The 25,586-nt window shown below is 43.4% G+C and overlaps 1 protein-coding gene across 1 annotated transcript in view; it reads left to right on the top strand.

The window, feature by feature from the left end:
* Window positions 1-3,302: 3,302 nt before the first annotated feature.
* LOC124593688 (disco-interacting protein 2 homolog C) overlaps window positions 3,303-25,586 on the top strand; it is a 624,780-nt gene continuing 602,496 nt past the window's right edge. The window contains exon 1 of the mRNA XM_047131994.1: window positions 3,303-5,305. Coding sequence (XP_046987950.1) covers window positions 3,316-5,305 — 1,990 coding nt within the window. The 5' untranslated portion in view covers window positions 3,303-3,315. The remainder of the gene's footprint in view (window positions 5,306-25,586) is intronic.

Genomic DNA, 25,586 nt, shown 5'->3' with positions numbered 1-25,586 from the left:
ATGCGTACGTGAATCCAGTAGCTATTTTCTTTATCACACACATTAATTTTGTGATCTCTCCGGTTTTCTCGGCATGATTAATTCATTCATGGTATTCTGTCAAGCCATTTTTGTACAATATTTCGACGGCCGATCCATCTGTTTTCATCAAGTGCTGCAAGTTTTGCCTTTACATGTACTCCCAATGGAAACAATTCTGCAGAACACCTGGAAGCACGCTATTAATAAAATTCATTTTGTTTCGTTGGTGACGGTAGCTGGGGCTACTCAACGTTTTTTTTACTCTAGATTACAAATAGTCGATACCAGATCAAATCGTTTTCGCTGCTCCTTACATCGACGACTTGTTCTGTGTGTTGCATGTTGTAATCAAGCTGCCCTGGGACTTGTTTTTATTAAAAACAAAGGATGTTAACCGAGACTGGCTCCGAACTTAAAGATATCAACGATGCTGTGACATGTTATGTATACAGAATTTTTGCCGCGTCGTGTGATGCCAACCTGAGTTTTTACAAAGTGGTTGTTGTTCATTTTAGGGATATGAACTTCAACGGCTATGGAAGATAAAGTTATTAACTGATTAACAATCTAGCTTTTCTACATTACATTAATATTGCTTAATATTCTAACAATTAAATGAGGAATCGGACTTTGATAGAGAGGCCTGTTCTGAAATACTGTTATTAATTGTGAACCAATTATTAACATACGCCGCTATATTTTTAACGGAATGTTACTAAAAATGTCGTTGATTTATTTAGCTTAACTTTTCTCTTAGATCATAATAAACAAGTTACTATTTGAGGGTACTTCTGGAAGACAGGTAACATGACGCGTTACTTTTTTGTGCCTTTGTCCATTAACTCCCTTGCAAGCCTGATTCACATCATATGTTGGTACGGTTGTTGGTGACTGATGGATTATCTAACAGACAAATGAACGTTTCACGAAAAAAACTGCGACTAGCAGCAGTGTGTTGATGAAGTTTTCTCAGTTTACACCGCAATTGCGTGCTTAACGGTGTCTGCAGTGGACAAGATAAGTTCAAGATAGAGTTTATCTAGTAGTACATTGGATTGCAAAGAAGTATCAACTTTTAATAATGTGTAGCTGAAGCATACATTTGAAATGGTTCAAATGGCTCTAAGCACTATGGGACTCAACTGCTGTGGTCATAAGTCCCCTAGAACTTAGAACTACTTAAACCTAACTACCTAAGGACATCACACACATCCATGCCCGAGGCAGGATTCGAACCTGCGACCGTAGCGGTCGTGCGGTTCCAGACTTTAGCGCCTTTAACCGCTCGGTCACTCCGGCCGGCCATACATTTAAAGAAATGTGTGATGATTGTAGTCTATCTTTGCAAAACACCATTATGTCTATTTTCGTTTTTACGCCGCAATCATGCTTCAGAGCAATTGTAAATAAAGTAATATTTTCTCGCTAGAACATTTGTGAGCCTGTATATACTACATGTCATGGAACAGCCTGTCATCAGCAAAAATTTGTCGGTGCGTGTTATAAGAAAAGGTTTCCATTCTTCTTTTGTAGTATTATTTTTAAATATGTGTCTCTGGTTGTTCTATTTAACAATGGAGAAATCACTCTGTAAAATTTTAGCAACTTTCAGGAACAAGTTGTTTTTCGGTAAAAACGATAATTAGTCGATTTTCACCATAACACTCCGTAACACCTATAAAGGTAGCAACAATTGTACAGAGCGAGTTGGCTCAGTGGCTAGCACACTGGACTCGCATTCGGGAGAATTACGGTTCAATCCCGCGTCCGGGCATCCTGATTTAGGTTTTCCGTGACTTCCTTAAATCGCCTCAGGGAAATGCCGGGATGGTTCCCTTGAAAGGCCACGGCCGACTACCTTCCCTAATCCGATGGGACCGATGACCCCACTGTTTGGTCCCTTCAATCACATCAACCAACCAACCAACAACCATTGTACTGTGCATACAAACAGTACAGTTGTAATGATTTCGAACTTGTGCTGAAACATCTTTGGATCATAAAAAAGTAGGAATAACGTTTCTCGACAAAAGTAAATCACTCCTAATACGTACAGTAAGCTCCTGGTTGTCCCGTTTGATGATTATCCACGCATAATCGGCAGTTATTGAAAAATTAAGGAAATAACGTAGCCAGAAGTATTGTGTTGTAATTAGAATGAATATTTTCTTTAAAGGATACAGTACTGTGCGTGTGATTCATATTTCCCCGCCAAAAGATGGTGCAGCATCGGACATCCCTGAAATATTTTTCTGTTTTTAGTTTCATCTTTACGCCAAAGTCCGCTCTTATTTCCTGAAAATATGTTTTCATATAAAGCCGATTATTACCAACTTACGTGGACGATTGCTTTCCGAAAGCGAATGAAAGCAATTGATACGAAATACGTTGTGGCTCAAGTCGAATTTTATAAATAATTTGTCAGTTTCAGCCGAGTAACGTCCAAGTAACTTAGTGGGCTATCAAGTGTCTCGAGTAGCATGGTTTGTAGGTACACTAAATAGCAGTTTCGAGTAGAAACATATGTATTTCTGGATTGTTAATAAGTTATCTGTGCAGTCTCGGGTCCGCATTAACTTAGACAATCGGCACTTTCCTGTAGTTTCGTCCAGCGAGGTAGGAATCGGAAGAAGGAGCTAATGTCATCCATTACGTGATTCGCTCAGACGTACGCAACCTCTTCAGCAGATCGCGTACGTATCAGGTGGTTTCCCCGCACAGTTCATGTCAGTTGCAGCTATAGTTGCACAGACTATTCCCGACAGTATACAAGTGGTTGCATTGTCATTCATGGTTGCGAGCCCAGGAAGACGAAGGCTGAGCAGCCTCGAATGTCCCGAGAGGCAAGGCAATAAAAGCAAATGCGTCGTTCGCTCGTTTGGCCGGTCCTGCACGGCCATGCGGCAACAGTGGACCAGCGTTCCGGTTTTTAGTCCCTCCACTCGCCCGCCTCCCCACGCTCCTGCCTTTTTATCTCTGCCATCATCATCCTCCTCTTCCTCCTCTTCTCCCTTATCTTCGGCGCCTGGCAGCGTCACATGCACACGCACTCTAGGTATCCGAACGGACAGATTTTGAGGAGAGGCCCGAGTGCTTTGATCTCTCGTCATTGGGAAGGGTCCGCAGGAGTGCGCCGGTGGGCAAATGACCTTGTGCCGGCCGCCGTTGCGCGGCGCTCGGCTCGCTCGCTCGCCGGCCGCGGCTGGAGCTGTGGCTTTCACCGCGCCTCAGTCGCTCCGTGGACGGCTAGCAGGCCGTGCGCGCAATGCTGCCGCCAGGCGACGGTGATGCGCCATGAAGCCCATCACGTTCGAGAACTTGCGCCGCCTCGTCGGTGGCGGCCGCAAGAGCAAGAAGGACCGCGCCGAGTCGTCTTTCAAGCGCAGCGATTCCTTCAAGCGCATTTCCATCAAGAGGAATTACCTGGAACGCGGAGGAGGGAAGGCCAAACAAGCTGCCAAGGCGGCGGCCGCCGCCGCCACGGCGTCTGCCGTAGGGGGCGGTGCGGAATCTGCCGCGCAACCGGAACCGGCCTCGCTGGCGGCGGAGACCACCAGCAAGTTGGTGACGATAGCCGACGAGGAACCGGACTCAATGGTGATCGGCTACAATCAGTGGATTCGTGGTATGCGCGACGGCGGTGCGTCAACGGCTGAAGGCAGCGGAAAGTTGCGGATCTCGGTAGAACCGGCGCCATCCACGGCTGCCTCCCGACGTCCGCCGACGCCACCCCCGCGTCTCACGAAAGATTCTGGCTCGGTGGAGATCTTACGTTTCGAGCGTTCTCCCGTGTACTCGCGGAGGCAACCGCGCTGTTTCCGAGGTGACGATTTGGGACCTAGTGCGAGTGCTAGTGTGGGCAGCAGTCGGCCGGACTCTGCGCTTAGCGTCAGCCTCGGACGGGTATGGATGGACGCGCCCCTCGCAATGGCTCCGCGCAGCCTCGAGTTACCGCGTCCGTCGCCGACATCGTCGTCTGGTGGCGCCTTGGATGGTGGTGCTGGCAAAAGAGCACATCATTCCCTCGACTCGGCGCTAAAGGATCACCATCGTTTTCAACCACGCACCATTTCACCCGCCGTGTCTTCTAGTAAGGATTCTGGTTTCTCATTTTCCAATCCGAGACTCAGTGACGCTCCACTACCTTCTCCGCCACCGTTTAGTCCCCCATCCAGTGGCGGAGGCTTCTTCCGCAAGAAGAAGCCTGCTGTTGCGAAACCGAAACCTAGTGTGAGTCGCGATGGCTACTTCAAGAGGACCAGTGGTGCTAGCTGTTCTGTGAGACGTAACAGCAGCCGCAAGAGGAAAAGCGGTGGTGGAGGACAGCGCCGTAAGGGACAGCAGTCGAATACAGCGCGATCTGACATGTATCAGGTAGTTATTAGCCGACCCCCTCGCTCACTGGCGGCGCTCAAGCTCGATCCCATGATCTTCGTACCGCCAGAGAGACGAAGCGCTCGCCGTAACAACCACAAACCAGTGAAATACGAAGTGCGGGAAATTCGCGACTACTGTGCGCCGCATGACTCCACTCATTATCCCCTGACGCTCGGTGGACTGGATGACGACGACGATGACGATGACGGACTGTACGAAAGTATTCTGGGAGACTATCATGGTAAACAGTGTGACAGTGGAGAACGGCAGTACCCTCCACTGCCTCCAACCCGTGCAGCGACAGATGGAGACTCCAATGCGCGGTTAGGCGACGAACCAGCACAGATGCCATCCCCTGCACCGGGTCCAGTGAGGAGCAGTAGTTCTGGGGACAAAACTTCGCGTTCCTTGGGAGAAGGGGATAAATCGCGGCCAATTTTACGACATAGCAAAAGCCATGATGTGGGAGAAATAAGTGCACGACCGATCAAGAAAGGCGAACGCTCACGCAGTGTTGTTTCTCTTTTGTCTACAGAACAATTAGAAAGACAACCCGCGAATTACTTACCGGAACTTCCTGTGGCAGCTACGTGCATTACCCTAACTGGCGACGCTGCATCAGAGTCCGATGATGAACCACCTACGCCCCCCGTGCGAGTGACAAGTGTGAAACAGATTCAGTGTGTTACGGTAGTGGAAAATAGCGAGTCAGAAGAAACATCGGAAGAAGAGACGTATGTCCCATTGGGCGTGTCTCCCGTGCCCCGGCGACGACCAGTGCGGAGGAAGAAGTCACAGCAGCTGCGTGGCAGGAACGCCAACGTCAAGTACTTGGCGAAGCCGGGCGTGCACCGTGCGGCCTCGACTCTTCGGCGTAGCCGCCGGGGACACGCAACCAAGAAGACGGGTGAGTCTTCTTCTGCCTCATGCAGCAAAAAAATCTGGTGCAGGATAATTTTTACGGTCCAGACTGTCGCCGCCCACTTAATTGAATAGCCACGTCCGTTTATGAAACAAAATAAAACATCTGTCTATATCAGTCGGTCTCACGGTTTTCAGTAACACCCACTACTGGTTTCAACGGTAGATATTGCGTATTTTTTCGTAAGTGATAATTCGTATACATGTTTATTTCTGCCCAGTCAGCTGTAAATATAACAAGGCAGTAAGTACCTGGTAGAAATACAGGAGTATCCATTATCAGTTACGTGCAAATCCTCTGCATCCAGCTAAAAGTGTAAACCATCGAAACTAAACGCTTCATGGGTTCTGTAAAATGTTATGTGATTTACGCAGGTAGCTGTTTTATTTTATTGGTTCCTTGTGCCACTTTGCTTTAACGAGATACGGAAGTTTAAATTTCTTGTCTCGATTTTGCTGTGGCTGAAAATACAGGTATAAAAGGGAATGTGGATTTGACATTGTATTCGCCCAGCGCTGTTTCGATAATACAAAAAATAGTTGACATCCATATATAACAAATGAAGCCCGTAATGAAAATGACAGGCATATCAGTTGGCCACCTTTCTGTCTCCCACCAAGAATAATTCTTTCTACATCTCATAAGTAATCACATTATTGGTGAGAGATGTACAATAACTATATGACGTATTTATTTTCTAGCGGTATTTTTTATGTAGAGGTTCTTTTGTTTTACCTTTAGTATATTAGTTTTATTAGCCTAATACGGTAGGATTTCTGTTGTTCTACATACAAGGTGGGTTAATATGATGAGATTTTTGTTGTTTCGTTGTGGGTGCTCTCAAGTTTTCATAACCAAGAGCAAGCGTTTCATTTCATACTGTATCATTCTTAGCATTAAGTGGGATCAATAGTGAACACTTTTCTGTTAATTCGACTTGATAAAGAACATGACCCTATATTCCTGAAGAAACTGCTACTTCGTAGCAGCTGACCGCATGTTCTTCTCTCACCTCGCGGTGACGCGTACTCAGCTCGATGTTTACCGCTGTTGAGAGTACGTAATACAAACTTATTACCACAATTACGCGCTGTCCGAAAACTGATCGCTTCTTACTGCCCCTGTTACGAAACTACGACAACACAGAAGAGATGTAGAGGCAAGTACCGTCCCTGGTATGCTGATACATACCAGGTGTACCGGTATGAAATGAGCGTTAAGATACAAATGTGTCGATAGGGAACATTTGTTGTGAACGAGCCTTAATTTGTTTGTTTGGTTGGTATGACATCTGTCAAAGATATTTAGTATACATCAAGTCATGGAACAAACATCATCATTTGTTTTCATCGTGTTAACAATGTAGAATTTTGCACCAGAAGGTGATGATTTGGGGAAAGCATTAATTTTTTGTTTTCATTTGAAAAAGTGCTGCAGAGTCGCATCGAATGCTTGTCGAGGCATATGGTGATGATGCTCTATCAGAAGCAACATGCAAAAGATGGTTTCAACGGTTCAGAAATAACGATTTTGATTTAAGAAATGAAGAACGTAGAAGACCACCAAAAAAGTTCGAAGACGCCGAATTGCAAGCAATATTGGATGAAGATGATACTTTGAGTCAGAAGCAAATGGCAGCAATGCTAACTGTTGCACAACAAACAATTTCTGAACGTTTGAAAGCTATGGGAAAGATCCAAAAGTGTGGAAAATGAGTGCCACATGAATTGAATGAAAGACAGATGGAAAACAGAAAAACCATTTGACAAATTTTGCCTCAAAAGACATGAAAGAAAATCAATTTTGCATCGAATTGTTACTGGCGATGAAAAATGGATTTATTTTAAGAATCCTATACGGGAAAAATCATGGGTTAATCCGGGACAACCATCAACATCGACTGCAAAACCAGATAGATTCGGCAAGAAGACAATGCTCTGTGTTTGGTGGCACCAGAAAGGGGTGGTGTATCATGAGCTTCTAAAACCCGGTGAAACTGTCAATACTAATCGCTACAGGGAACAAATGATCAATTTGAACTATACATTGATCGAAAAAAGACCAGAATGGGCCAGAAGACATGCCAAAGTAATTTTTTTTACACGACAATGTAACTGCACACAAAGCAAAACTGGTTCAGGATACAATCAAAACACTTGGCTGGGAGCTGCTACCCCACACGCCGTATTCACCAGACTTGGACCCTTCCGACTACCATTTGTTTTCATCAATGGGAGACGCAATGGCTGAGGAACACTTAGATACCTACGAAGAAGTCGAAAATTGGGTGTCTGATTGGTTTGCTTCAAAAGACGAACATTTCTATTGGCGTGCTGTCCACAAATTGCCAGAAAGGTGGTCAAAATGTGTAGAAAGCAATGGGCAGTACTTTGAATAAAATGTTTTTACTTTTCAATTCAAAATTAGTGTTTCATTTTCACAAAAAAAACGCTCATTTCATACCGGTACACCTAGTTTTTCGTGGTCTTGATTACTGTTGACTTACAAGAAATTTTGTCGACTAGTTCCCAGTATTTCTCAGTCAAGTGGACTTAAACGTCGGTTTCTCCCAGCTTTAAATTCATCCTGTGTTCTTGCGGCGCAGAGACTTTACATGCAGTCGCCACAGAGCATGAGCTTCTTTGAATAATTTAAGCAAAAATTGTCGTATCACTGTCATATGACAGCGAGGAAGCAAGTTTCATGTTCTACTTGTAAAGCGAATAGAAGGAGCTGTTGAGTTCCGCTCGTTACTCTTTGACGTAGCTACACGACAGCCACTGAAGAAACTGAATTAAAGAGTGAAGAGATCAAAGTTCGAAGACAGAATAATTTTCAGTTATATGTCACTCATCTGAGAGAAAGATAGTGCTTTACAACTCTACAGAAATTAATTTAATCAAATTGAGCAAAAAAAGCGAAAATTAACACTTCACCCCTGATTTGAGCTTTAATTCCTATCTACATTTCGTCAATAGTGTTGGTACAAGCTGTAAGCTGGATTAGAGTTCAGGCCCGGTACATATTTTCAATATGTGTGATAGGTAACCTGGATAGTCCACGAAGACGCGGTGAAAAGTAATGCATGTTGATTTTTTTATGTGAAAACTCTTCCACGTTTTTAAATAAAACAAACATCATTAACGTTCTATACCTTTATTCTTCATGTCTACATATTTACAGCCTTTGACGCTAGAGGGCTCCGAATTGTAGCGTCTAACATAGCGATGTGTAACGTAAGTATGTCTGACCGTGGGTAACAGCGTACTCTAATTAAGAGTTTCGAATTCGAAATGTTCGTTCACCAATGGAGAACCCTCTCTTTCGGCTTGATAATATCAGAGCACACCGAGCGCTACGAAATCAGCAACCATCCGACGCCTTGGGTTCACTGTCATCGATCATCCTCCGTACAGTCCCGACTTAGCCTCATCAGATTTTCATCTGTTTACAAAAGTTAAAGAACACCTTCGACAACTTCACTTTGATAATGATGAAGCGGTGCAAGCAGAAATGAGGTTGTGGCTCCGTCAACAAAGTGAAACATTCTCCAGTGATGGTACAGTCTCAAGAAAATATTCTCTCGTTGGGAGAAATTTGTCGTCGTTAGGGTGACTACGTTGAAAAATAGATACGTGGACATGCAGAACAAAGATGTCGAAAGTTGATAAAGATTGTTTTATTTAAGGTGCCGTAACAGTATTTAAAAATTAGAGGCATTACTTGCAGCACGACCTCGTACAAGGTATCTACCCAGACTTCTCGTGCGTCTCATTTGACACATGCAGGCTGTTTTTCCGCAGCATCACTCCTTCAGCAGTAAACTGGAGGGCGGCTTCATCATTTTGTGTCGGCCGTTCATACTTCCACATACAGTCTGCACGTGCTTTAAATGATCAGGTGCGATGGGTGAAAATCTGACGAATCCATTCGTAGAGGTCTGGATCTGAGGAATTATTAACGCCATTTGATCCGTTCTTTCTCAGCTTCATTACGTGTCTGTAATACGAAGACCATTACATAAGACCAAGCCACACGAAACAACAACATTAAGAATTTAGGTTAATAGAAAGTTCTAAAAAGGAATAGCCTCAGGGTCAAGATGTCTCTACTCACTAAGCAACCCACTCAAAAGTAAAGTTTTGTCAATCACCACAAAGATGAAGATATACAACACTATTATCTGCCCCATAGTACTATGCGGCTCAGAAAGCTGGACGCTTACAAAGAATGAAAAAGAAAAACTGAGTGTTTTCGAAAGAAAGGTAATGAGAACAATCTGGGGACCTGTGTTGGAGAATGGTGCAGGGAGAATTCGAAAGAACAATGAAATTTATGTTAATGAAGCAACCCACTATCATTCAGAAATTAAAAAGTAAGAGACTGCAGTGGGCTGGACATGTGGACAGAATGGAAAACAACAGGATCACCAAGAAAGCATTTGAGGAACTCTCCAGGCAAAAAGACCATTGGCCGACCTCGTACAAGGTGTAAAGATGATAGAGAAGGTCATCGCAGCATTAGGAATTTCCGCAGGGTGGAGAGAGGCTGCGAGAGATAGAAGGCGGTGGAAGCAGATCGCTGATGCAGCGCGTGGTCTACAGGGCCTGTGATCGCTGAGAAGATAGAAGAAGAGAGAGATTGAAAGTTCTAAAACAAGATCCTCTGCAACGAGGAACACACTTGAGCTTAGACAGATCAAAAGCAAACTAAAAGGGAGATGGAAAAATTTTGTTTAATAAATTGAAAGTTGTTCCTGTCAGGGTGTCGTCCAGTGTTAAAGACAAGTACTAAGAAGTAAGAAATCAAAGACAGTGTAAATAAGCAAAAAATACTCCTTGAAACAGTTACAAGCTTCTCAGAGTTTTAAAATTTAAGTAACGTAATGACATGGCTTCATGTTTGTCAAGTAGAGGAAGCCTCCAGAAATGGAGAAGAGACACCTAAAATATAAATCTCTGTAAGTCATTGCATGTCGGTGACTTAGAAGATAAAACGTATACAGATATCTGGGTGAGTAAACAAAACTGGATATATGTATCTCTTTTGAGGATTTCACCTGTAAATTGTGGAAGTTCAGTCTCCTTCCACGATTGTCCCAGAAAAAATAGCCTTACTTACTTAAGTATTGTGGAGAATAATGAATGCATATTCCCTTTATTATGATGTCAGCATCACACAGTTGTGTTTAATGTTGTTTATTAACAGAGACCAATTTCAGAGCTTTCAAGGTTTGTCGTCAGCAGGCGTGGTGACCATTGATGTACTCTGCAACTGAAAAGTGTAATTTTTTTTCTTATTCGTAGCTGGTTATCAAGTGTCGTAATATGAAGACATACGTATCAACGATCTCTGACTATAAAATATATCGTGATGGTATAGTATGATGATGGTCACCAGGTGTGTCAGTTGATGGAGCCATAAGAGCGTCTAAATCGACTGTAATAAATAAAGAAAATGGCTCTCAGCACTATCGGACTTAACTGCTGAGGTCATCAGTCCCCTAGAACTTAGAACTACTTAAACCTAACTAACCTAACGACATCACACACACATCCATGCCCTGGGCAGGAATCGAACCTGCGACCGTAGCGGTCGCGCGGTTCCAGACTGTAGCGCCTAGAACCGCTCGGCCACCCCGGCCGGCAATTATTAAAAAAATTTAAAACAGCTGTGTGAAGTGAGTACCATCATAAGGAGAATAAATAGTGCATTACTCTCCGCAACAAGTCTATATTAGGTGTCGTCCCCAATATCTTCCAGCAAGATGGCATGTAGAAGATTATTTACTGATACTTCCATTCTTTAACAATTCTGAAGTTGTTTGAAAATAATTCCGTGTTGTGGTTTTTGTTATCAGTTTTTTGGTTAGCGCTTTCCTTGTTGTGATGTTACTTTCTGCGCAACCATGGCAGTGTTACAGAAATTACTGAATTTTAATGCACATGGCACAGGTCGCTTACCGAACATTTAAAATGCTAGCAGCGCACCGAGTTTTGTACGGTTTCCTGAATTAATTAATTTTAATGACATAACACGCAGTTCTGTTGTATCTTGTGCCTAAATATCAGTCAATTATAATTGGAATCAGTAAACACATACAAAACCCTACTTGTTACAATTAGGGAGAGGAGCATGAAATAGAATGATCGCAGTTACTGGGCAGTAAGTAAATCGGATGGTTCACTTCGGTCTTCTGTTAGGATACTGGGAAAATGTAATAAGTTTAGAAAGGATGTTTCTTAAAGAAACAATCGTGCAACCTTCTTTAGAATATCGCTCGAGTGTGACGGATCTGAATCACATAGGATTAACAGGGGATATTGAACGTATACCTAGAAGGTCAGCACGAATGGTTACATCTTTGTCACGGAAATGATGAAAACCTGGATTGGCAGACATATGAATATGTGCGCAAATAATCCCGGGAAACCCTACATTCGGAGCTTCAAAAACAATGCTAAGTGAAGAACCCAGAAATACAGGGCATCCCAGGAGGAATGGCAACATTCAGGGATATGACAGGAACGATCATTAGAAGCAAGTCAGTCTAGCAAACATGGACACTAAAATGTATACTTCAAACAGTTATGAACGTTTCTTCAGTCGAAGACATGTGTTTCCCATTATCGAAGAAGTGGTAGTGCTCATAGGTTGTAAGGTATGCATTTTAGTGTCCACGTGTACTAGACCTTTTTGCTTCGAATGATCGTTCTTGTCACATTCCTGAATACTGGCCATTCCTCCTGGGCCACGCTGTGTACTCCAGCTCCCTGTATATTTGCTCTCGTACGGACCGCGAAGACTGATAAACTAATGACAGCGCGGAAAGCGTCGTTTAAACAGACATTACGCTCGTGCTCCTTGCGCGAATGGTATGGGAAGAAAACGTTTGTGCGAAGGGGAAGAGCCCTCTGCCATGCACTTCACAGACGTGTTCAGAGTACAGATGTCGATGTAGACTATGCCGGAAAAGGTGTAGCAGTCCCTATCTTTCCACCAGTCGCCCAACCTACATTGGGTAACGTGGAATAAGTAACTTTATGTATGGACTATTTAGTTGGGAAAGTACTATGTAATGCGCTAATGTAATTCCATCGCTTGGACAGTGCGTGGCGGGTTGTGTCTTTGTAGCACCCTCCCCTCTCTCCTCCTCCTCCGTCCCCCCTACTTCCCGTACACGTCATTAATGGCAGTCCTGTGTATCAGTGGTTTTCACATGGCCTTCTTTCCGCAGCGCCTCGTCAGATTGCACAAGATAACCCGTCCTTGTACAGTGCATACGCAGTCTTGTTGCCAGTTGCGAAAGATACAATGATAATGGGACTCCCTCGTATGCGTGTAGTGTGGCGCCGTGTAGAGGCAGCTCGCACGCAAGGTTAACAGCTTCTGGTCACCACTGCTCACAGCAGACCGGCACCGCGAGCTCCGACGGGGAACTCCTCGGCGGACATAAACGCTGCTGGAAATAATCAGTCTGTGTGCCCGATACATGTTTACGTGCTCCAACAAGTTCTGCGTCAATTCATTTGCCACGTAGGAAAAGCGTTATAAGTATTTCGTCCATATGAGCAGAATAACGCTGTAGGAAAAGCTCGCCTACGTCATCTAAGAAGCTAATTAGAACAGGCATGTTCACGACGGGACAAGACCAAAAGAAACAGATTTCTCTGCAAATTCCATGCTTAAGTTCTCCATTGACACAGTTTTAGATCTTTGGTAACAAGCTTTTTGATGACAGCATTGTTCCTCCAACCGAACCGTCAGTGGTTGGGTAATGACTCTTCGGTGATGGACAGTAGACTGTGGATTAGTCTTGTACGCCGAAACAGTCTGGGTATTGAGGCACGCTGAACAGAAAATTCATTGCCTCTGCCTCTAGTGAAGAACTGGGACTCCAAACCTCCGGCAGTGTTCTCAGTTTACTCTCAGAACGACTATAATTTGTAGCATGTGATGAGCACTCATTTATCCAAGGATTTTTGTTAATTCCCCCGTTTCTTTACCGCTTCTCATATTTCTGGATTCTCAATTTAAGCTCTTATTTTTCCATCTTTTGCATGCTATCCTTTTGTTATTAACAAAATAATTTGGTGTTATTCTTCTTGAAGTATGTTTTCTGTAGTAAATTACACTGTGTGTGTGTGTGTGTGTGTGTGTGTGTGTGTGTGTGTACAATAAATATGTTATAACTTGAAAAAAAAACACACAAAAACAAAACATTGTTTTGTTCAGCACAGAATCTTAAAAATATATTCATTTGTTCTTAAGTAGCTATTTTAATAGAAACACAATTCTTGAACTATTCATAAATATTTGTGTCAAATTTCACCAATAATATCGATGTTGTTGTTGTTGTTGTTGTGGTCTTCAGTCCTGAGACTGGTTTGATGCAGCTCTCCATGCTACTCTATCCTGTGCAAGCTTCTTCATCTCCCAGTACCTACTGCAACCTACATCCTTCTGAATCTGCTTAGTGTATTCATCTCTTGGTCTCCCCCTATGATTTTTACCCTCCACGCTGCCCTCCAATACTAAATTGGTGATCCCTTGATGCCTCAGAACATGTCCTACCAACCGATCCCTTCTTCTGGTCAAGTTGTGCCACAAACTTCTCTTCTCCCCAATTCTATTCAATACTTCATCATTAGTTATGTGATCTACCCATCTAATCTTCAGCATTCTTCTGTAGCACCACATTTCAAAAGCTTCTATTCTCTTCTTGTCCAAACTATTTACCGTCCATGTTTCACTTCCATACATGGCTACACTCCATACAAATACTTTCAGAAATAACTTCCTGACATTTAAATCAATACTGGATGTTAACAAATTTCTCTTCTTCAGAAACGCTTTCCTTGCCATTGCCAGTCTACATTTTATATCCTCTCTACTTCGTCCATCATCAGTTATTTTGCTCCCCAAATAGCAAAACTCCTTTACTACTTTAAGTGTCTCATTTCCTAATCTAATACCCTCAGCATCACCCGACTTAACTCGACTACATTCCATTATCCTCGTTTTGCTTTTGTTGATGTTCATCTTATATCCTCCCTTCAAGACACCATCCATTCCGTTCAACTGCTCTTCCAAGTCCTTTGCTGTCTCTGACAGAATTATAATGTCATCGGCGAACCTCAAAGTTTTTATTTCTTCTCCATGGATTTTAATACCTACTCCAAATTTTTCTTTTGTTTCCTTTACTGCTTGCTCTAATGGGGATAAAATAACAGAACGGCTGTCGGTACGTGAATGAATATCATGGCACGGAACAAGAGGAATAGCATGATTTAAAGCCGTTGTGCCGTTTAATTGGAACTTTTCAGGAGCAAACTTCGTGCTTAGTGGAGTACTTCCAAACTTGATACGTTCTTTTGGTTTTACAGATCAATATTTGTTGAGCCTTTATCCTGACGGTGTTTCCATGTCTTGGATTAGTTCGTTGTTCGGGTAGTTTCTGATCATAAGGATTCTTATAAGGAATTTCTTTAGTCCGTTTGTTGTGACTTTATCTGGTTATCGTCTTTTTGATTTTATATAATTGAATATGACGTCGTTAACACCTGAGTTTCCTTTTACTCGTCTATTCATCATTATGCCGCTTCTCAGTATTCGTGTCGTGTTACTTTGAGCTGTTCTATTTTTTGCTTGGTTGTGGATTAAAGAACACAGTGATAGTACACACTGATTACAAACTTGATTTGAAGCACGTAGAGAATTTACCTTTGAATGGGACTTTGTTTCTCAAACCATATTCTAATTTATCTTCTGTAATTGCTAACCGACTGCTCATTTTCGGTTCGCTGCGAGCTTCTATAAAGTTTGGAAGGTAGGAGACGAGATACTGGCAGAAGTGAAGCTGTGAGGACCGGGCGTGAGTCGTGCTTCGGTAGCTCAGATGGTAGAGCAGTTGCCCGCGAAAGGCAAAGATCCCGAGTTCGAGTCTCGGTCGGGTACACAGTTTTAATCTGCCAGAGAAGTTTCATATCAGCGCACACTCCGCTGCAGAGTGAAAATCTCATTCTGGAATCACACATCTTATATACATTAAAATATGTTACAGGCCATAGATGATGCTTCATAAAATTCGAAAAGCACATGGCAGACAAGCAGAGTTTTATTTATATTCCGGCTTGGATCTCCATAGTAAAGGTGTAATAGTAATGAATCAGCGTTATCTTTTATCGTCACTTTATTTGCTTCAGAACTCTGACTCTGTATAATTGTTTTGTGTTTCTTCTCCCACGCTTGTCTACCTAGTATTTACTGAAGTTCAACTGCAGTAGAAGGAAACGAACCGATGGTGTTAGAGAATTGTACATAGGTTTGTCTTGAGTGTTATCTTTCATTTTGGACGTAAAAATTATCTGAGATATCTGATACACGCCCTTAAACATTTTGTTATTTGTTTTAATTTATTTATTTGTGTAACTTAGCAGAATTAAGGCCATCGGACTCTGTGTTACATCTAACCATAAAATTCTACATATTTCGCATTACGTTCATTACGATAAGTATGTTAGAAGTTACAACTAATTCGCAACATTATAAAGCATTTAGTAATTCGGTTGCACGAAAATACAAAAAAGTTTACATTCGTTCATGAATGCAACAAGAGAGACAAATTACAGTTTTAAATTATGAGGGCTAACAACAAAGGACATCAGAGAAAAGGGGGATGAGTGAGAGCTAGAAGAAGGTGATAAAACACGATTAATGAAGATGATGGGGGGTAGGGGGAAGAAGAAAGTGACACGACTGATTGAAAAATGAAAAGAGCAAAAAGCGTAAATGTGAGAAGATGGGAGCATTTTCTATACTAGTTGACAGAAGGGAAAACTGAACGTATGCGTTAATTTTTGGGGAAGCGTTATGAGGGTGACGGAATAAATTGTTTTAGCCTCTTCTTGGTGTACGTTGTTTGCCCAAACAGTGCCGACTGCAAGAACACCTCCTTGGTCTGCGCCAATCTCCAGAGTACGACACAATCGGGAGCCCGTAGAAACCCGCCTGGCTGAACATTGAGATCGAGTCGAGGATGGCCGACCACGCGCGTCCATCCAGCGTCAGCCTTGCTGCGCGCGCCCGTATCCGCGAAACCGCTCGCTTCCTGCCCCCCCCCCCCTCTCCCCACCCCCTCCCCCTCCCCCCTATAGCCTTTCTACTCGTTACTGTCCGTGAGCGGCAGCCGTGTGCCTTCATAGCCCGAGTGTCTCGACTGCTGAAATTTCCGTGTAGTGGTGGAAAGTCCTCATTCTGAATACAGTTGGATGCTATTTGTAGGAAGGACTTCGGTTGGGCGTATCTCCCAGTGCACGGAGAAATGATGCACCTCAAGACATTCAGAGGAAACAGAAGTCGACCGGTTTCTTGTTGAAGGAACCTTATTGACGTTCATCTCTTTCCTGGGCTTTGTAACAACGAGCTCAAGTACCTATTTTGGATGTGGCTGGTGCCAGAGTAAGGCGTGTTTTAATTTAGCTATTCCGTTTTATTGTCTGATGTGACGTCCGTGGTTATAACGATTAAATTTATTTTGTAATATTCCCTCTCAGATCCCTGATGATAGAGTAGTCCCTAACAAAGGTCGAATAATAAGTAACCAGTCTCGTAGTTTAAAGGTGTATCCAAGCCTTAAATTTAAAGCACTTAATAATTGCATATTACTGAGTTTACTTTATTATTGGCGTTGTTCTGTGTCACAACATTTCAGATGGTTGCAGGTTCTTTCGCTCCCATGGACCACATTTCATTTCCATGTAGTAAAACTGCTTCAGACGTCCTCTTCTCGGTTGATGTTCTTAAAAAAAAAAAACCATTTATCAGGTATATGGGAGCTGCGGAGGACCACACATCCGAAATATTATAGAATTGTTCACTGGGCGCTGTAAAGTGCAACAGAGCGAAAAATTTTAATGAGTACACGTAGAGCCACAAGGAGAGTAAAACACATTAATATTGTTCTATGCGCCGAGGAGAGCATTAATCAGAATCGAAACGGAAATTATCCTGGTGAATGCGATGGGAGAAAGCTGTGTTTTACATTACGCCAATCCTAGCATACTACGTACTTAAAACCGTTTATTTGTACGATGAATGTAAAAGAAAGTGTTTGTTAACTCCAACAACGTCCATTGGATATTATACTCTATCAGCTTCTACACTCTGAACTGGTGCACGACTCTGTGCGTTAAAAGCTGTAATGCAGCTGGCTTATTTCGGCATACTAGACTTGCATATCTCTGAGTGAGGAGCAGATACCGATATCAGGCTTTTCTTACGTTCATATTCGCAACGAAGCATTATTTCCCGGCGTAGTACAATTGTAGATGTTTACATCAGGTAGCCCACATTCATAACACACGAGAATTCGGCGTCGTTAGCACCACATGTAGCGTGTTTGAACGCCGGTGACAGAAAAAATTCTCGCCACTATAACTTGGGCGGGAGAGAAGCAGAGATGGTGACCCATTATTCCCAATCACCATACAGTGCGCCATGGTCTTAAATTACTAACTCAGATTTCTCCATAGAATTTTAAAGAGTTAGGACTTGTGACTATCGACGGTGATGCGTCCGTCAGGTGGGAATATTAAAATCGGCGACCTTCCCCCCTTCTCGATACTGCAGAGGAACGGGTTTCAAGTTTCCCTCCCTTCTTTAACCAACTGCAACAACAACACAAAATAATACACTGTACAAACACACATCACAATACAGATACGCACGTTAGAATTCCTATACCTACGTAATTCGGTGTGCCCCTCGAGCAGTTATGATGCTGAGTAGATCGAGACGACATGTGCTCTACCGTTAGGCTTACGTAAACCGGTTTCATTACTGCGCAAAAGTGATGCTGAGGAGGTGGCCAGATGCTGAGGAGACCTCTGATCTGAAGGTTAAACGTAAATATGTTCCTACATGATTTCATTGCATTGTGAGTCAGTAAAAAAAATTAAAAAATACTGTAACTAAAGGTTGTTTTATTTATCACTTCTAACAATACCACCTCTTGCAAAGTAGGTTAGAAATCAGATTAATAATGTTGCTCACGCAGCATATGTTCGCTTTATCGGGCAACAACAAAGTTATTGACTGTGGATGGTATCGTCAGAATGGAAATAATGAAGTCACTGTAAAAAAAGTCATTAATTTTGGCACTTATCTTGAATGGATTCCCTCGTAGCTTTCGTCGAAGTTGTTATGGCTCATCTTGTTGATTCTGGGGTGATTCCACTTTGACTGCTAGAAGGTCCAGATCTGTATTTTAGCAATATTTGAAGACCTAACAAATATGTTTTTCAGGAAATTCTTAATGATCAAACAATCCCAGATCAGAACAATGGTATGGTAGAAATAATTTTCGACTTGGTGTTCACGATCCACATTTTTATTAAACTTCTTGTAAATTCACATATACTACTTCTTAATTGTCACATTATCAAGAAAACAGTTTTGTATCAATCTTCATATATTGAATTTCCACTTTAACCAAACAGAAGTCATGACTGTTCTTTTACAAAGCGAAATAACAACTTAACTTATGCAAAGTGAAACAAAGACTGCTCTGCGCGCATTCGCGCCGAAACGGTTACAAGTAAGTCAAAGATTATGACAGCCTCACAGAAATGAATACACACAAGAATCTTATCACTATAATATATCGATACATCGGAGTACCTATACATTAATAAAACCAAATGTGAATATTGTCACAAAAATATGTCTGTTACTTCGCAGAAAAGTAGTACGATATTACTGGTATCGAGAACTGGGGTTGGAGTGCCGTAATGGTCACGTAAATATAGAACCATTACACACTGAATGACAGTTGCAACTTTGCAAAGGGGTATAGGTGAAAAGAAAACTGATGAGTAAGAATTATTTATTTTTGGTTACCGCCTTCGTTGCGGGAATATTCGGATGCGGCGCTTTTGAAGCGAAATGAGTGTTGCTCCTGACGCTTGTGTTTATGGAAATGTTTTCGTTACTGCGCCGCGGCCAGCCCGGGTGGCAGAAGAGTTACGTTCAGAGAGGGCCCCGCGGTTCAAGGTCGCGACCCGTAATAACTCTGAGGAATTCCCGAGGGCCCGCGTTGTGTAATGGACGCCCGTTCCCACCACGTGGCGGCCGCGGAATCCGAAAGCGAGCGCGCTCGGAGCCGGCGGGCCGGCGCTGACGCGGCCGTTCTCACACTGGCGAACGCCGCGCCGGCGCCCTCTTTACGTAAGGCGCGGCCGGTGGGAAAGTGTGTGCGCTCCGTGCTAAGATGTGCGCTGATTGCAGGACCGCTCTCGCCACTAGCCGCGCCGGATTACAATTTTAGTGCCCGCACCGCTCTTAATGCTCTAGTCCGAGCTGTAACGGTAGCAAGGCCCTTCCGCCGTCTAACCACGCTGATGAAAATGGAAAGTGTTACACCGTGAAGCACTAGTCTGATATCTATCAAGCTTTGTGGAGGTGTTTCACCACGTAACGGATACTATATGACTAAATTTTCATTCCGCTCGGAACTGGTGTCCACATTAATACACTACTGGCCATTAAAATTGTTACACCACGAAGATGTCGTGCTACAGATGCGAAATTTAACCAACAGGAAGAAGATACTGTGATATGCAAATGATTAGCTTTTCAGAGCATTCACACAAGTCTGGCGCCGGTGGTGACACCTACAACGTGCTGACATGAGGAAAGTTTCCAACCGCTTTCTCATACGCAAACAGCACTTGACCGGCGTTGCCTGTTGAAACGTTGTTGTGATGCCTCGTGTAAGGAGCAGAAATGCGTACCATCACGTTTCCGACTTTTATAAAGGTCGGATTGTACCCCATCGCGATTGCGGTTAATCGTATCGCGACATTGCTGCACGCATTGGTCGAAATCCTGTGACTGTTAGCAGAATATGGAATCGGTGGTTTCAGAAGGGTAATACGGAACGCCGTGCAGGATCCCAAGGCCTCGTATCACTAGCAGTCGAGATGACAGGCATCTTATTCGCGCGGCTGTAACGGATCGTGCAGCCACGTCTCGATCTCTGAGTCAACAGATGGGGACGTTTCCAAGACAACAACCATCTGCACGAACAGTTCGACGATGTTTGCAGCAGCATGGACTATCAGCTCGGAGATCATGGCTGCGGTTACCCTTGACGCTGCATCACAGACGGGAGCGCCTGCGATGGTGTACACAACGACAAACCTGGGTGCACGAATGGCAAAACGTCATTTTTTCGGATGAATCCAGGTTCTGTTTACAGCATCATGATGGTCGCATCCGTGTTTGGCGACATCGCGGTGAACGCACATTGGAAGCGATATTCGTCATCGCCAAACTGGCGTATCACCTGGAGTGATGGTATGCGGTGCCATTGGTTACACGTCTCGGTCACGTCTTGTTCGCATTGACGGCACTTTCAACAGTGGACGTTACATTTCAGATGTGTTACGACCCGTGGCTCTACCCTTCATTCGATCCCTGCGAAACCCTACATTTCAGCAGGATAATGCACACCCTCATGCTGCAGGTCCTATAGGGCCTTTCTGGACACAGAAAATGTTCGACTGCTGGACTGGTCAGCACATTCTCCAGATCTCTCACCAATTGAAAACGTCTGGTCAGTGGTGGGCGAGCAACTGGCTCGTCACAATACCCCAGTCCCTACTCTTGATGAACTGTGGTATCGTATTGAAGCTGCATGGGCAGGTGTACCTGTATACGCCATCCAAGCTCTGACGCAATGCCCTGGCGTGTCAAGGCCATTATTACGGCCAGAGGTGGTTGTTTTGGGTACTGATTTCTCAGGATCTATGCACCCAAATTGCGTGAAAATGTGATCACATGTCAGTTCTAGTATAATATATTTGTCCAATGAATACCTCTTTATCATCTGCATTTCTTCTTGGTGTAGCAATTTTAATAGCCAGTAGTGTGTGTGTGTCCACCACAGGTGCGCATTCTGTTCTGTAATCGAAGCGGCGCGGAGGCAGACGGGATCTCAGTTTCATTTGAGGAATTTCTTGCCGTGACAGAAACACGTGCTGTGTCAGATAACAAAGAGGTGGAGGCTGGTATGAAAGTTTACATTTTAATGTCACATCTCTGCGGGTGACACATCACAAGACCAAGTAGACCAGTCAAGGATCCGTACAGTCTTTAAGGCGTTTTCGATGTGAACTGCATTACATTGTCCAGCCATTATCCTGCTGGACTGTACTATTTGGTATCCAGGTTACGAAGGGTATGCCAACAAGGTTTACCATTCTTGCCACATACCGGTGAACATTCAGCCTCCACTCCATAATTACCAAATCAGTCCTGTTCCCGTATCCAATAGCTCCCGATTCTGTGATTCTTGGAGTTGCATGGCTCTCGTGGGTCGCTCCTTTGTGTGACCTCTCACGAGGCTGTTTATAAACAACCACAAACAGAAACGAAACTCGCCTTTGAACGCCACAGAATGCCACTTAACGTCCCAGTACACTATGCAAGTCTCCGCTCCTAACTGTTCTGGGCGATATTCCACCACGTATCCCTGCTTAGATTTCAGCTGCTGTCATCCGCCTGTTCGTCATAGCCAGTGTAGTTCGTCTGGAAGGACTCGTTCCTGTTCTCGCCTCACTATTCTCCTGGGTACATCTCGTCTACACTCGGTGTGCAGTCATAATTCTACCGCAAACTGTTCGTGCAATCTATTGGTATGATGCTCTCACACCCCCATACGCCAGTAACCTGGTGTTTTCAGAGTCCGAAAGATGGCTTTAAGCTGTATGTGTGTGCTCGCTGAGTATGCTGTGTTGCTATCCCCACCTGTACATTTGCATTAACGTTGGACATATTCAGTAGCAATGACTTAAACACATTGCTCGTCATTTGTAGGATGGCTTGTTTTTGTACTGAAAATAAGCTATCATAACGATGAAATTTTAATCATCATATCCCAGAGGTATGGAAATACTGAAGTACCGGGTCGGTAGGACTCGTTCGAAGCGTTCATAGTGTTACGGCTCCCATTTCCATCAGTGTATGGGAAGCTAGACGAGACACAAGATAGATTCTGCATCGTGCAGAGCATCCTGTTTATATAAATAGTGAAGTAAAGCTGGCTCTAACTAGCAGTCTCTTTGGAACACCGCAATGCTGCATTAATTGTGCTCTTGTTGGGGATGGTATGCCTGTGCTTGCCTCCTACATTCGAAACGACTTAGCCCAGCACTGTACAGGCAGACTGAAGTTTGACGTGGACTCAAAACCATGATGAAACTTCACGTTTTTTACATAAGCAAATCGTTGTCAGAACTGAAAGACTCGATAAGCGACAGAACATTGTCCTTGGACCGACTGGAGATTGAACTTCGGAGCTTTGGATTAGTGGTCAGGCATTTGCCCACCGAGCCACACAAAAGCATATATTAAATTTACAGAATTTTTTTATGATCCCGGTCTGCAATATTTTAACGCTACCGCCTTAATTGTTACATCAACTGTGGCATTGTTCTTAAGCGATGTTGCCCTCCTTTATAAATCTGATAACGAGACGCTCTAATTTCGGCAATGGCCAACCATATCTTCAGCATGACTTTCGCACAGTAATGAACTCGGTTTCCATGAGCCTAGCAATAGAGCACATGTCATCCCGATCTACTGCTGTTTGTGGGACGCTCTGAATTACGTAGCTTTGGGCATTCTTATGTGCGTATCTGTACTGTGATGTGATTATTTTGTTTGTGTTGTTGTTGTTGTTGTTGTTGTTGTTGGTACTGCTGGTTGTGCAAGGGAGAGAAACTTGAAATCTCTTGACGCTGCATAACTGTTCCTCTCGGGTATCAAGAAGTGGGGAGGGCGGAGGGTCGCCGTTTTTTATATTCCCACCTGACGGACACATTACCATCGACAGTCACAAACCCTAACTGTTGAAGATCCTACGGAGAGATGGTACTGTATGGTGACTGGGAATAATAGGTCACCATCTCTGCTTCCGTTACCACTGAAGTAATAGCGATGGGAATTTTTTCTACCTCCAGCGTTCTAACACGCTTCATGTAGTGCCAACGATGTCGAATTAGCGTGTGTTAATGAGCTTGCTTAGGAATGTGGGCTACCTAGAGGCTCATACCGGTATCTTCTTCTCACTTAGAGATCTGTAACTGTGGTATGCCGAAAAAGGACAGCTAAAATTACAATTACTATCGCGAAGTATTATGCAACAACACAGTGTGTAGAAATTGCTACATTGCTACGATTTTTACACTCATCGTACAGATAATCATTTTTAAACACACAGTATGCCAGGATTGGTGTGATGCAAAACGCAGACTCATCTTGTCGTATTCTCCAGGATAATTGGTTCAAATGGCTCTGAGCCCTAGGGGACTTAACGTTTAAGGTCATCAGTCCCCTAGAACTTAGATCTACTTAAAACTAACTAACCTACGGACATCACACACATCCATGGCCGTCCAGGATAATTCTTGGAAAAGTTACACACATAGTGTTTGCATTCGGATTAATGCTATACACGGCGCATAGAACATTATTAGCGCGTTTTACTCTCCTTTTGTTTTGTACCAGAAATTATTATTCTTTTTTTTACTGTGTACATTTCATTAACTATCCTTGCGGGTAGAGAAAACTGTTTGAGGTACGACCCGTGTAGATTTCGCTTCTTTTGCGGCAAATATCAGTGAGTTGCGATTAGGGCAGAGTGGTTCTAATTAGAAAATGTGTAATGTAGACAAAAGGTTGGCTGATTACAACAGTGCTGTACTGGGAGATGTCCTATTGTAGGCGGTATGCCTTTCCCTTCCTCTGACCTTCAAACTGTCTTGTCAGGACAGTTACGTAAAAAACAGCCGGCACACTTTGATGTTTGCAATATTTTTGTGTGTAGCAGTAAGATATAAATAAAATTTTAACCTTGCATTTATTTCTTCTCTGCATTTCATATGAGAGTTGCTGTGCGAAGCAGGAAGAGCTGCAAATCTTTAAACTGGAAAGTATTCACGAACCGGATGGTTGGTATTGATCCCTCTATTATGACATTGTTTTTCTCAAGCTGAGATATTCTTTTCACATAGGCCTTTCAACCGTATATATTATGCAGCTGCTTTCACACTAGTATGCCTTGTGCACCAGTGAAACTTCGCCTTTTTTGTTTACGCGTAGGATCATAGGATTCTTGTCTTGCTGGATAAATGTCTTTGGCAATTGTGCCGTGAATTTGTCATTGATCTGTATGTCAATCTCGGGGAACCGCACCTGCATCGTCTTCGTGTTGTATACCTCCCTCACGTGCCCTACGTACAATTTCTCATAAGGTCATGGCAGGGATTCTGAAATATGTAGTTTTCGCTCCGTTCTTTCTGCCCGTAATTTATAAATGGTGTGACACAGGAAACGATTTTGACTCGTATTGATTCGGCAACTTGAGAGACCTAATACCATGAGAAGCCAATTTCGATTTTCAGATATACTTGATAGTAAATAATCTCGGCTGATGGGCAAATACTGTACAAATTTCGTAGTTTGTTGTGTAATAAAACTTTATTTAGAACTACTCAAGAGATTTGCCGTTAAGGTAGTGCCATTTTTTCCCATTCTTGCGGAAGAATTCTTGGCACATTCGATACACGATTATCCAGCGTTTTTAGGCTGCACGAGGGGAAATGTAGACCGTGTCAGTTAAGAGTTTTACGCTTAATAGAGGAAGATCACGCAGGCTGAATGCGCTACTTGGGGCGTAACGAATTGACCTCTGCGAAACCGATACCTCTCCTGTCCCCTCTAATTTCATCCTTCCATTGGTATAAATCAATATGTAAAGCACTGCTCGCTTTGACGACTCCTGTGATTTCCTTGACAGGTCTTACGCTTTGGGAAATACTGAAAGTGTACCGTTGCCTAAAACAGTTTTAAAGCAACCCGTGACCTAAGTCAGAGTTACGTCACTACCTCGTTCCAAAATATGGAAAGCGAAGCGCTCGCAGTAGAAGAGGTTCATTGTCAGCGGTATCAGAATGATTTCTCCTCATAACTTAAGAGTCTGTCGTTTCCGGACCTGGGTCCCTTACCTCGGATTGATACATTTACCCTCCTCCGTCATCACAGAAAATTAGCAACATCACAACGGAATCACTGTGCATGCCTCGTGAAAGGAATAGAGTGATAAACTCGGAGAAACTGAAGCTTAATATAGTGTCTCGTCGACATTGCATCTTCTTGGCGCACCTTATGACGTGGCACTGGACTCGCATTCGGGAGAACGGCG

This window comes from Schistocerca americana, chromosome 1 (genome assembly GCF_021461395.2).
Source record: "Schistocerca americana isolate TAMUIC-IGC-003095 chromosome 1, iqSchAmer2.1, whole genome shotgun sequence".
Classification (NCBI taxonomy): domain Eukaryota; kingdom Metazoa; phylum Arthropoda; class Insecta; order Orthoptera; family Acrididae; genus Schistocerca; species Schistocerca americana.
This window is presented reverse-complemented; position numbering and strand designations above follow the sequence as displayed.